This window comes from Salvelinus sp. IW2-2015, linkage group LG4q.1:29, assembly GCF_002910315.2.
Source record: "Salvelinus sp. IW2-2015 linkage group LG4q.1:29, ASM291031v2, whole genome shotgun sequence".
NCBI lineage: Eukaryota > Metazoa > Chordata > Actinopteri > Salmoniformes > Salmonidae > Salvelinus > Salvelinus sp. IW2-2015.
Genome location: NC_036842.1, coordinates 65,600,129 through 65,613,498, shown reverse-complemented (window position 1 = coordinate 65,613,498; position 13,370 = coordinate 65,600,129). Strand labels below are relative to the sequence as shown.

General features: G+C 42.9%; 2 protein-coding genes across 2 annotated transcripts; both read right to left on the bottom strand.

Annotated features, from left to right (window-relative positions):
- Positions 1-215: 215 nt before the first annotated feature.
- Positions 216-5,023, bottom strand: syt19 (synaptotagmin XIX). Its single transcript, XM_023985434.1, is given in 7 exon segments — positions 216-1,507; positions 1,603-1,714; positions 1,813-1,932; positions 2,013-2,423; positions 2,856-2,935; positions 3,119-3,308; positions 4,951-5,023. Coding segments are annotated over 6 exon segments (1,206 nt in total). The 5' UTR covers positions 3,288-3,308; positions 4,951-5,023; the 3' UTR covers positions 216-1,193.
- Positions 5,024-5,606: 583 nt separating this feature from the next.
- Positions 5,607-9,497, bottom strand: si:dkey-12e7.4 (SDR family oxidoreductase). The gene is made up of 6 exons (XM_023985433.2): positions 9,247-9,497; positions 7,144-7,195; positions 6,863-7,050; positions 6,604-6,762; positions 6,377-6,487; positions 5,607-6,208 (listed from the first exon to the last, which is right to left on the bottom strand). The coding sequence occupies exons 1-6, from the start codon at positions 9,460-9,462 to the stop codon at positions 6,095-6,097; spliced, it is 840 nt and encodes a 279-aa protein (XP_023841201.1). The 5' UTR covers positions 9,463-9,497; the 3' UTR covers positions 5,607-6,094.
- Between the last annotated feature and the right edge of the window lie 3,873 nt (positions 9,498-13,370).

Genomic DNA, 13,370 nt, shown 5'->3' with positions numbered 1-13,370 from the left:
ACGTGAAACATGCCTAATTCTAATGTAAAAAAACATATTTTTTCTGCATAGTTTATCTTAGCGAAGATAGTTAGACAAACTACTCTAACTTGATTGATAGCTTGAAATAGCTTGGTAGCTAGTTATGAGGTTGTGAGATTGGGAACCTATCTAGCTGGATATCTAAAGCCAACTTCATCAAATTGTTAGGTGGCTAGTATTACAGAGAAACAAAACAGTTTTGTTTTATTTATTCATCAAGAAGGCATCAATAGGTTACATAGCTTGATCAAATTAATTAAAAAACATACTTCCTGCCCATCACCGGCAGCTARAATCAAATCAAACGCTGTGTGTGTCACTCTACTCTCTCTCCACTGGGCACACACTGGGTGAATCAACTTTGTTTCAAMGTCATTTCAATGAAATAACATTGAATCAACGTGGAATAGATGTTGAATTGACGTCTATGMCCAGTAAGTCTCCCCTCCACTGACGATACTGCACGCACTATCTAGCATCCTGCCTAGGCATMTTTTGCTCYGTGCACCTTGGAAGGAACCACTTACCAGGGAGAATGGGGGGTGGGGGTTATTCTTTGCCTGGTCCAGTCAGTGTGTYCCCTCCACAAAATASAGCTGACAGATCTTTTTATAAATAATTATGATAGAATGTGGGCTTGAAATTTAGTTTAGAAATTCATTTAACATCTTAAAAAAACAAGATGCCCCCTATGGGGGCAATGTAGACACTGTCTGCACCAATTTTCCAGAAGAAATTGAAGTACCTTGCAAGTGCCTAAACTGCTCGTGGGAGTCCGACTTCAGACCTGAGATTGTATAAATATGTGAATGTTTTTACTCAACCTTTTTGCCCATAGATTTCCTCAAGAAATGAACTACTGAGTATAAGTGCCCTCTAGTGTTCCTAAAAGGGGGGGTGCAGCGCAACGTTAAATACTTAGCCTACTGGTAATACTTCTATTATTCACAGGTGATCAGGCACTGCTCATATCAGGTGAGCAGCTGGAATGTATTATTTCTCCACACAATTTCAATATAGTAGTCTATATTTCATAGATAGGTGATATCAGTTGTGAGAAATAGCTTGAAAAACGAATTGTCAGTGTAAATCCCTTGTAATGCTGGTCCTTCACACATTTCCAATATGCTGTGCATCACAAGAACATAGTCAAAGTAGGTGGACTGGCCTGGCTAGCCTYAGATTAAGAGCTGATGCCACTTTGCTATTGGCTGACGAATTGATCGCATCATCAAACTCCAGTGTTCATCCTCTGAGCTCTTTCCCTTTCCAAAGGTGACCTGGCCAACCAKGCGTTTGGATGACTTCTTGGCTGCAGGGATCTCGTACACAGAGACCACAATGCAGCACTCCTTGATCTGTGGGTCTGGCAGTGTGAACATCATGACTTCGTTGAAGACGGTCACTTCCCTCCAGGTCTTAACAGTGGACTTCTGGTGCCGCAGCTTGAACTGGTTGCAGAGGACACTGATCTTGCCATACAGTGCTGCGAACAGAGTCAACAGAACCTTTATCTACAATGCAACAGTATGCAACTTCGGCTCAATAATGAGTTTATCACACAAGAAAAGTGGCATTTACCTTGATTTTTTTTACTTGGCTGAGGTGGTGCCCTGATTTTCAGCAGACCAACCTCTAGCCTCTGGAGGGTGGGGAGATACTTCATAAAGAGAAGCACCTYTCCAACCAGGTCCTGGAAATTATAAAAATGTATTACTGAAGTCAAGACAGTACACAGACAGGATTGATGTAATTTTTTACACATAGATCCAGATAGAGTGTATCACCCACCTTCTGTGGTGCCTGTAGGTCCTTGAGGACTTCAAGAGGGTATGAGATTTCCATATCGCACAGATGAACTCTGACCTCTCCCAGGATCCTATGCCTGGAGAATTTATCAAAGTCTTTAACCTGCGGAAAAGAGAAAAAKATGTTGTAATCTGATCTAATTAGCTTGTCAATGTAATTCAATAATTCTCTCAGTTATGTACCTCAAACCTGATGGTGATGTGAGGGACATCCTCCTCCTCCAGAGAGCAGAAGAACTGGTCCCCAAACGTTGGGCTGCTGCTGTCCTTCACCATACGGGACTGCCACTCATGGAGCACACACTGCAGTGAAGGAGAGGACTGCTCCTCCTTCTCCTTCTCCTGCCCGGCCCATAGCAGCCGGACCCTCACAAAGGGGTCCACACTGCGGCTGAAGTCCCTCACCGGCAGACCCCAGGCTTCCAGAAGGGTGACCACCAGTCTGGACTGCAGCTGGTCATAGTAGAGGGAAAAGTGCAGGGAGCCCTGCACCACCACCTCTTCCTGCTGGTCCTCCAGGCTGAGCAACTCCACATGGCTGCCCATGGACAGGCAATTGCTCAACCTCCGCRCCTCTTCATGGAGCTTCTCCACCTGGGGAACAGATATGGTCCTACTATCTGTTTCAGTGTGTTTAAGAGTCAGTTTTTGAGATGTAAATGCACTGAATTCATTTGTTGTTGTAGGCTGTAGGGTTATTTGACAAAAACGCTACAGTCCCAAGCTAATTCACATGACTAACCCTAGTTTGTGAACTCTATCTCTCACTGTATATTACAATGTGTGAAAACTGACTATGGTAGGCAACACTGAGAGAAAACTCTCTAAACCACAGCTCACTGAGATATGCCCTCTGTTTGATTTACATGCATCCAAGAACAACATGGGTGGAAAGATACACACAGATATTAGTAGAAGCTTGTTGCTCAATGTGTCAGTGATAGCAATGTAGACAAATGAAATGGGAGAGCGTYCCTTGTGAGTAAGGAAAGGAAKTAATAGTTACAAGTAATAGAGAGCTCTTACCTTGAAATTAGGCCTCTGGGKTTCTGTGTCGAAGACCCCAGACTTTGCTGGCTTGCCATCAGATGAAAGTAACTCATCAACTGCAGTGAATAGAAATATAGCAGCATGAGCCAAAGTCTTATCCCAAAAATGTAGGAGTTTGCTATACAGAATGTTCAGTACTTGAATTAYTACTCAATCTAATTCTACTGTATATTGGTGTTTGACCTATATGGTTTGACAAAAAGCCAACTGATAACTTAGATTAGTTTTAGTTAACTTACGAGGTTTCCTTGGAGCATATGAGCGGTATCGGTATAATTGCCACACCAGAATGCTCAGAGCAATCAGGAAGAGGGTTGCAGAGATTCCCAGGATACAGTACTTGACCTCTTCAGTGAAGGGCATACGTAGGTCCCCAATGGACAGGTCCGTGGTGGCAAGGAAATTCATGTCTCTCTGCCATGTGAAGTCCTGTATAGCAGAACTCCATATAATTTCAACACTTCTAATGCTCTATTCAAATCATATATTCACTCCGGTATCCTATATGCAAAATGAGTGCAATTCTCAATGGTTAAACGACATCGGTAGGATCCAGTAACAACCTTTCGGCTAGTCTCCTTCTGGAAATGAAACTAAAATCTCACCTGTGGAAAACATTGTTACTTAAACATCGTCCTATTCTCCCATCTGTCRTTCATATTATTAATGGACATTTACATTATAGAGCAGGGATCATCAACTAGATTCAGCCGTGGGGCAGATGTTTTCTTGAGCGGATGGTTGGGGGGCCGGAACATAATTACATCTAGTTTGTAGACTGCAAATTGACAGCAAGAAGCCCAAACAGATATAATATTTGACTAAAACATTATAATTTCAAACCTTGCTTACATTTGTATATGATGACATGTATCTCTCTATTATGCGTGGGAATACTTGGGAACAGACTTCCAAAATTAGAATCACTTGGAGCTGATTCCCTGGTGTTTTCAGTCTTTTATGGCCAGCAATGAACATTTAAAAAAATACAATTATTTATTTATTTTGCTCAGAAAATGTGGCCCCCCCCTGCTATAGCGAGACAACATTCTTTAGTTAGTGTTGCTGTATAACAACTCCGTCATAACCAAGAAAATTACACTGAACAAAAATATAAACGCGTGTYGGTCCCATAATTCATGAGCTGAAAAGAAAAATCCCCTACAAAAAGCTTATTTATCTTAAATTTGCTGCACAAATTTGTTCACATCCCTGTTAGTGAGCAATTCTCATTTTCCAAGATAATCCATCCACCTGACAGGTGTGGAATATCCCCCACCTTGTGCTGTGGACAATAAAAGGCCACTTTAAAATGTGCAGTTTAGTCACACAACACAATGCCACAGATGWYTCAAATTTTGAGGGAGCGTGTAATTGGCATGCTGACTGCAGGAATATCCACCAAAGCTGTTGCCAGAGAATTTAATGTTAATTTCTCTTCCATAAGCTGCCTCCAACGTCGTTTTATAAAATGTGGCATTATGTCCAACCCGGCTTCAGAACCGCAGACCACGTGTAACCACGCCAGTCCAGGACCTCCCCATCAGGCTTCTTCACCGGCAGGATCATCTGAGGGGGGGCGGGGTTGGTGCTGAGGAGTCTTTCTGTCTGTAATAAAGCCCTTTTGTGGTGAAAAACTAATTCTGATTGGCTGGGCCAGGCTGSCAAGTGGGTGGGCCCATGGCTGCACTCCTGCCCAATCGTGTGAACGGCATAGATTAGGGCCTAATGAATGTATTTCAATTCACTGATTTATATGAACTGTAACTCAGTAAAATCTTTGAAATGGCTGCATGTTGTATTTATATTTKTGTTCAGTATATATTAGAGAAGTAAGCTAAAGATATATATTCAAAGCAAGTGGCTCCCCAATAGCATGTTATTACACATTATTTACAAGTGTATAACAATGAAGTCACCCATATCCTTAATCCTTATTCACTGTATTCTGTCCATTCTTTACAATTGCCAGATAGAAATACAGTGACACACTCTGGCAAACATAATCTGAGAGATGTACAATTATAAAAGACTAAACAGAATGTGATATTTGTGAAATAAGAATGAATACCTTATGACMCAGTCTGTCTGTCCCTCTCCTCCATTCACTGTCATCTGTGTGTTTACATTACCATACATTCGTTCTCTGGCGGACTGACTCACTGATCATTACAGCACCTGACTATCCACCACCTGGTTAAACAGGTCTGATTAGTTTCTAATGATTGTCCAAGACTGGCTTGTCTTATTCACTTCCTCCAAAAGCAGCCTTGACATTTGAAGCTATCTAGCTCATTGTTCCACCAGCCCGATTTGCAAAGCAACTGCTGGGTGAGGTTTATCACATGTAGTACCCAAATAGCCACCAGATGAATAAGATAGTATGCACATAAAACAGGGTTGAATTGTTTCAGCAGTCCACCTAGTAGTGTTTGGATGTTTAAGTGATCATATATTATTGACTTCTGAATTGAAAATGTCTTAATAGTGTTTGTTTTGTGCAGAGACATGCAGCTCTCTGAGATAACTAGAGCAAAGCAAAAGCATTCCTAACATCCTTGTTTGTTCCTCATTTCTCAACACTTTTGTGCATAACTTTTATTTCAGCTAACATCAGACAAACTCCTACTATGCGTCATAGAGGACATAACAGAGGATACATTTTATTTTCCAGGATACTGCATGTTACTATATTTTCTAAAGACACAAATAAATACTCTTCATTACTATTGTTAACACCAAAAGTTTMATTGGAAAAGAGAGCAGTAACATTCATCATCCTTTCAGACTTAACGGTGTGATATTTTTTCATAATAACTTAAGGAAGTGCCAGAACACTCACTGCTCGGAAATTAAACAATATCATTTAATATCCTCTTAGAGGTTTACAAAGACGTCTGGGAAGATACTTATCCTAAGCTGAAAGAACAACTTCCTTCAAAGACAAACAAAAGACTGTCCACTATTTGCTTCCTCGCCACTTCAACCTGTTGCACATAGGCCTACAGAACAATTAACTTGCCTCGTTTTAATAACATAGGCTAAGCATACAGTGTCAGTGTTACAGCAAATAAAACTTAATGTCATATAGAACATTACATGATGCATTTTTTCATGCAAAACTGCTATCTAGGTAGTACATTCAACTTTGCATAGTCAAAGCATAAACATGTGCAAACCAACAACTTATAAAATCATCCATGGTGATATTCCAATCACCAGGGTAGTGGCTCCCCGGTGTAGTGTAGAAATGACCCATGATCCTTTTCAGTCAATCCACCAATTACTGACAACACAGAAGATATGCTCTCCTCTGGACTCAAAGGTGCCTGGAGGCAAAGGGGAAATTATAAAGATGATTCATTATCAATGTTTCCCTAAAAAAACGACTATTTATTCTCATGGGGCTATTACTAAAATAAACAAGTACGGATGTAGGGACAGATATTGTGATGCAGTGTTATGTTCTCTCTGCTGAGAAGAGAATAGAGGCTTACTTCTGGTCCTCCCATGTCAGTGCGTACCCAGCCAGGGTGGAGGCCCATGCACAGGATGCCATCAGCCTCCAGATCCACTGCCATGCATCGTGTCACCATGTTCAGAGCACTCTGTCAATACACAACAACTTGTTGTCAGAGCCATGTCACTTATGTTACTCTGGCTTATATCTGCTCGACACCTGTCCACATTTATCAGGTTGTCAAATGACCAATGATACACATACCTTGGAAGTTCTGTAAGGATACCACTTGAAGTTCTTGGCCCGGTCACCCCAGTTGAGCTCGACTGACCCTAACAAGGAAGTCATGTTGATGACCGCAGCTCTATGGATGCCCATCCCCGTGCCTTTGGCAGCTGCCCTCTTCAGCAGGGGTAGGAGAGCCTGGCAGAGATACAGAATGTGAGAACATTTCTATTTCTCTCATGCAGGTGGACTATCATGTATTTTTGTTTATGTAAAGATAAAAATTAACAAATGAAACCTTAGTGATCATAAGTGGGGCCACAGAGTTGGTGTGGAAGTTCTCCAACATCTTCTCAGCCGTGACTGTCTCAAAATTGGCGACAACATTGATTCCAGCATTGTTGATTAGACAATTGAGGCCCAGCTCCTGAACAAGCAGGTCAACGTCTTGTGCAGCTTTCTCTATGCTCTCCTGACTGACAACATCTGGAGAGGAGGCAAAGTCAGTAAGAAAACAATATAATTTTTTATATAGCATTATATCATGCATACAAAAGTTATTGATTTAATTATTCTTACCAAGTGTTATTATATGGATATTTGGATGTCTTTCAGCTAGTTTCTGCAGTTCCTGCAAAACACAGAGAATTACTTCACACAACTACATTGCACATGACAGGTGTGCAGATCGGCATTCACCAGTGACATAGACTAGACATAAAATAGTAAATCCGGGACTCTCAAATTAGTATGATATGTTACGTTTGGTATGGTTACATAAGACAGAAGGTTACTTAAGGAAATAACACAGAAGGGTGGATGGGTAGGTGTATAAGATTGTCTAGCAACCCAAAGTTTGCTTGTTCAAATCTCATCACGGACCACTTTGGAACTACTTAGCATGTTAGCTAACCATTCCCTTAGCCATAACCCTTTAACCGTACTTAGTATGTTAGCTAACCCTTCCCTAACCTTAAAACCCTTTAACCATAGCTAGGTGGCTAATGTTGGCTAGGCTGGAGGTTAGGAGTTAAGTTAAAGGGTTAGGGAAAGGGTTAGCTAACATGCTAAGTAGGTCCAAAGTAGATAAAAAGTAGTAAGTAGTTGCTACAATGCAAAAGTAGTCCGTGATAAGATTCAAACACGCAACCTTTGGGTCGCAAGACGTTTGCATTACTTTAAGCCTAACCATAACCCCTAACCCCTAGCCTAGCTAAAGTTAGCCACAACAAATTGGAGTTTGTAACATATCATACGTTTGGCAAATTTGTAACATATTGTACGRATAAAAAATTGGGCTGTTTGAGAAAGTATGAGCAAATGTTAGCCTACATCAACATGTAAAAAATATTGAGAATATGCAAATGACCTATATGACAGACCTTACATGACATGACATACCCTCGTAAAACTGACCATCCTACCGATCCTCGACTTCGGCGATGTCATTTACAAAATAGCCTCCAACACTCAACAAATTGGATGCTGTCTATCACAGTGCCACCCGTTTTGKCACCAAAGCCCCATATACTACCCACCACTGCGACCTGTATGCTCTCGTTGGCTGGCCCTTGCTTCATACTCGTCGCCAAACCCACTGGCTCCAGGTCATCTACAAGTCTCTGCTAGGTAAAGCCCCGCCTTATCTCAGCTCACTGGTCACCATAGCAGCACCCACCCGTAGCACGTGCTCCAGCAGGTATATCTCACTGTCACCCCCAAAGCCAATTCTTCCTTTGGCCGCTTCTCCTTCCAGTTCTCTGCTGCTAATGACTGGAACGAACAGCAAAAATATCTGAAGCTGGAGACTCTTACCTCCCTCACTAGCTTTAAGCACCAGCTGTCAGAGCAGCTCACAGATCACTGCATCTGTACATAGCTCATCTGTAAATAGCCCATCCAATCTACCTCATCCCCATACTGTATTTATTTATGTATTTATCTTGCTCCTTTGCACCCCAGTATCTCTACTTGCACATTAATCTTCTGCACATCCTACCATTCCAGTGTTTAATTGCTAAATTGTAGTTACTTCGCCTCCATGGCCTATTTATTGCCTTACCTCTCTTATCCTACCTCATTTGCACATGCTGTATATAGATTTTCTACTGTATTATTGATCGTATGTTTATTTATTCCATGTGTAACTCTGTGTTGTTGTATGTGTCGAACTGCTTTGCTTTATCTTGGCCAGGTMGCAGTTGCAAATGAGAACTTGTTCTCAACTAGCCTACCTGGTTAAATAAAGGTGAAATAAAATAAAATAAAAAACATCTACCAACCCCAATAAAGAACACTGAAATGAAACAGGCAGGGAGCCGATCTCGAACCCTCGACCATTCTAGACCGAAGTCTATCGCGCTATCGACTGTGCCACAAAAGCATGCTCGTGCGACAAAGTCGATTTCCGCACTTGTAAACCCAGGGTCGTTACACTACTCCCTCCTTTCCAARAGCGCGTCCTCGCGCTAGCTTGCGACTCCATGTCTTACAGGAACGCGCTCACCGGTCAAGCACACGCACTGTCGTGGATGCAAGATCCGATCACTTTTGACACCAATGTAATAAAACAGCAGAGTCGATTTCCGCGCTTATAAACCCAGGGTCGTTACAATACTGTAGCCTAGGATACGCTCAAAACACAGCACAAGACGTATAACATTTCCGCATGTGTTTATTTACCTGGGCCCCGCTAGGGTTTCTGGCCGTGGCAATAATAATCTTGTCCGGATCAGAGCTCCCTGTCACCAGACTTTCCACTACTCGCAGACCGAGGCCTCGGYTGGCTCCTGTCACCATTACCGTTCGGCAATTTTTAAAAGCGCTAATCATGGTTATTATGAGAAATTTGGATTTGTTGTGGGCTATTTCTTCGTATCTAATGTAGTGAGTAATCATACCATGACTTACTGAAGTGGCTTAGCGCAGTCACATGATTTAAAGGCCCAGTGCAGTCATAAACGTAATTTCCCGTGTTTTATATATTTCCACACTATGAGGYTGGACTAAAACTGTGAAATTGTCAAAATTATGATAATGTACTTTTAGTGTAAGAGCTGTTTGAAAAKACCTGAAATTTCAGTCTGTTTTGGTGGGAGGGAGTTTCRGCCTGCCTGGTGACATCAAATTAGTTAAAAGACCAATAAGAAAGAGTTTCAAACCTCTGCGCCAATAACAGCTAGCTTCCAGTTTTTCACTCCCCACCTAGACCACTCCTAGACAGTCCTAACACAATTCTTGCTTGAGAAATTGCTATTTGCTAAGAAGCTGTTTTTGTTTATTTTGACTACTTTAATTGAAAACATCACAGTTAGGTGCWTTGTTTAATTTGTTAAGCAGAAAGGATTTGATATTGAAATAAAAACGTCTGCATTGTACCTTTAATGGAAAGTGCTTTAAGCTGCCTCTGTGCCCCTCTGTCTTGCAATGAATACATTTTAGGCCTATTATAGCACATTAGGAAAATAAATGTAATGTGTGTAATCATTTAGTAAAAAAATATTACTAGGCCTATAAAGCTATTAAATAAAATTAGGGTAGCCTACAATTAGTAGGCTAGGCCTAATATATACAGTACCAGTCAAAAGTTTGGACACACTTACTCATTCCAGGGTTTTACTTTATTTKTACTATTTTGTACATTGTAGAATAATGGTGAAGACATCAAACTATAAATAACATCAGTCCAACTACCAACATTACATTAAAAACTGTAATATCTTATGCTTCATGGAGTCGTGGCTGAACGACGACATTATCAACATACAGCTGGCCGTGCTGCTACACCTGCATTGCTTGCTGTTTGGGGTTTTAGGCTGGGTTTCTGTACAGCACTTTGTGACATCAGCTGATGTAAAGATGGGCTTATAAATAMATTTGATTGATATACGCTGTATCGGTAGGATATAACAGCGGCGTCTGGTAAGACAAGGGGTGGCGGACTATGCATATATGTAAACAACAGCTGGTACACAATATCTAAGGAAATCTCAAGGTTTTGCTCGCCTGAGGAAGGGAATCTCATAATMAGCTGTAGACCACACTATCTACCTAGAGAGTTTTCATCTGTATTTTTYGTAGCTGTCTACATACCACCACAAACTGATGCGAGTACTAAGACCGCACTCAATGAGATCTATTCCGCCATAAGCAAACAGGAAAACGCTCATCCAGACGCGGCACTCCTAGTGGCCGGGGACTTTAATGCAGGGAAACTTAAATCTGTTTTACCAAATTTCTATCAGCATGTTAAATGTGCAACCAGAGGGGAAAAAACTCTAGACCACTTTTACTCCACACACAGAGATGCATACAAAGCTCTCCCTCGCCCTCCATTTGGCAAATCTRACCAAAATTCTATTCTCCTGATTCCTGCTTACAAGCAAAAATGAAAGCAGGAAGCACCAGTGACTCGGTCAATAAAAAAGTGGTCAGATGAAGCAGATGCTAAGCTACAGGACTTTTTTGCTAGCACAGACTGGAATATGTTCCGGGATTCTTCCTATGGCATTGAGGAGTACACCACATCAGTCATTGGCTTCATCAATAAGTGCATCGATGATGTTGTCCCCACAGTGACCGTACGTACATACCCCAACCAGAAGCCRTGGATTACAGGCAACATCCCCACTGAGCTAAAGGCTAGAGCTGCCGCTTTCAAGGAGTGGGACTCTAACCCGGAAGCTTATAAGAAATCCCGCTATGACCTCCGAATAACCATCAAACAGTGTGTCAATACAGGACTAAGATCGAATYGTACTACACCGGCTCCRACGCCAGTCGGATGTAGCAGGGCTTGCAAACCATTACAGACTACAAATGTTAGCACAGCCAAGAGCTGCCCAGTGACACGAGCCTACCAGACAAGCTAAACTACTTCTATGCTCACTTCGAGGCAAATAACACTGAAACATGCATGAGAGCACCAGCTGTTCCGGACGACTGTGTGATCACGCTCTCCGCAGCTGATGTGAGTAAGACCTTTAAACAGGTCAACATTCACAAGGCCGCAGGGCCAGACGRATTACCAGGACGTGTACTGCGAGCATGCGCTGACCAACTGGCAAGTGTCTTCACTGACATTTTCAACCTCTCCCTGTCCGAATCTGTAATACCAACATGTTTTAAGCAGACCACCATAGTCCCTGTGCCCAAGAACACTAAGGTAACCTGCCTAAATGACTACCGACCCGTAGCATTCACGTCTGTAACCAAGAAGTGCTTTGAAAGGTTGGTCATGGCTAACATCAACACCATTATCCCAGAAACCTTAGGCCCACTCTAATATGCATACTGCCCCAACAGATCCACAGATGATGCAATCTCTATTGCACTCCACACTGCCCTTTCCCACCTGGACACAAGGAACACCTATGTGAGAATGCTATTCATTGACTACAGCTCGGCGTTCAACACCATAGTGCCCTCAAAGCTCATCAATAAGCTAAGGACCCTGGGACTAAACACCTCCCTCTGCAACTGGATCCTGTACTTGTGATGGGCCGCCGCCAGGTGCTAAGGGTAGGTAACAACAATCCACCACGCTGATCCTCAACAGAGGGCCCCTCAGGGGTGCGTGCTCAGTCCCCTCCTGTACTCCCTGTTCACTCATGACTGCACGGCCGGGCACCACTCCAACAACATCATTCAATTTGCCGATGACACAACAGTGGTAGGCCTGATCACCGACAACGACTGACAGTCTATAGGGAGGAGGTCAGAGACCTGGCCGTGTGGTGCCAGGACAACAACCTCTCTCCCAACTGATCAAGACAAAGGAGATGATTGTGGACTACAGGAAAAGGAGGACCGAGAACACCCCCATTCTCATCAACGGGCTGTAGTGGAGCAGGTTCAGGACTTACACTTCCTTGGTCTCCACATCATCAACAAACTAACATGGTCCAAGCACACCAAGACAGTCATGAAGATGGCATGACAAAACCGATTCCCCTTAGGAGACTGAAAATATTTGGCATGGGTCCTCAGATCCTCAAAAGGTTCTACAGCTGTGCCACCGAGAGCATCCTGACTGTTGCATCACTGCCTGGTATTGCAACTGCTCAGCCTCTGACCGCAAGTCCCTACAGAGGTAGTACGTACGGCCCAGTAGATCACTGGGGCCAAGCTTCCTGCCACCCAGGACCTCTATACCAGGCGGTGTCAGAGAAGGCCCTAAAAATTGTCCAGCCACCCTAGTCATAGACTGTTCTCTCTGCTACCACACGGCAAGTACCGGAGTGCCAAGTCTAGGTCCAAGAGGCTTCTAAACAGCTTCTAACCACAAGCCATAAGACTCCTGAACATCTTATCAAATGGCTACTCAGACTATTTGTTGCCCCCCCCCCCCCCCTCCCCCCCCCCCCCACCCCCCCCCCCCCCCCCCCCCCCCCCCCCCCCCCCCCCCCCCTTTTACGCCGCTGCTACTCTCTGTTATTATCTATGAATAGTCACTTTAATAACTCTACCTACATGTACATATTACCTCGACTAACCGGTGCTCCCACACATTAACTCTGTACCGGTACCCCCTGTATATAGTCTCGCTATTCGTATYTTACTGCTGCTCTTTAACGACTTGTTACCTTTATTTCTTATTCTTATTCGTATTTTTTTAACTGCATTGTTGKTTAGGGGYTTGTAAGTAAGCATTTCACTGTAAGGTCTACTACACCTGTTGTATTCGGCACATGTGACTAATATAATATAATTTGAAATTGGTTTCTAGAGCTCCCGAGACCGCTACTATCTCCAAGCAATAAGACTGCTGAGTAGCTAATAATTGGCTGCCTGCCCACAAACTATCT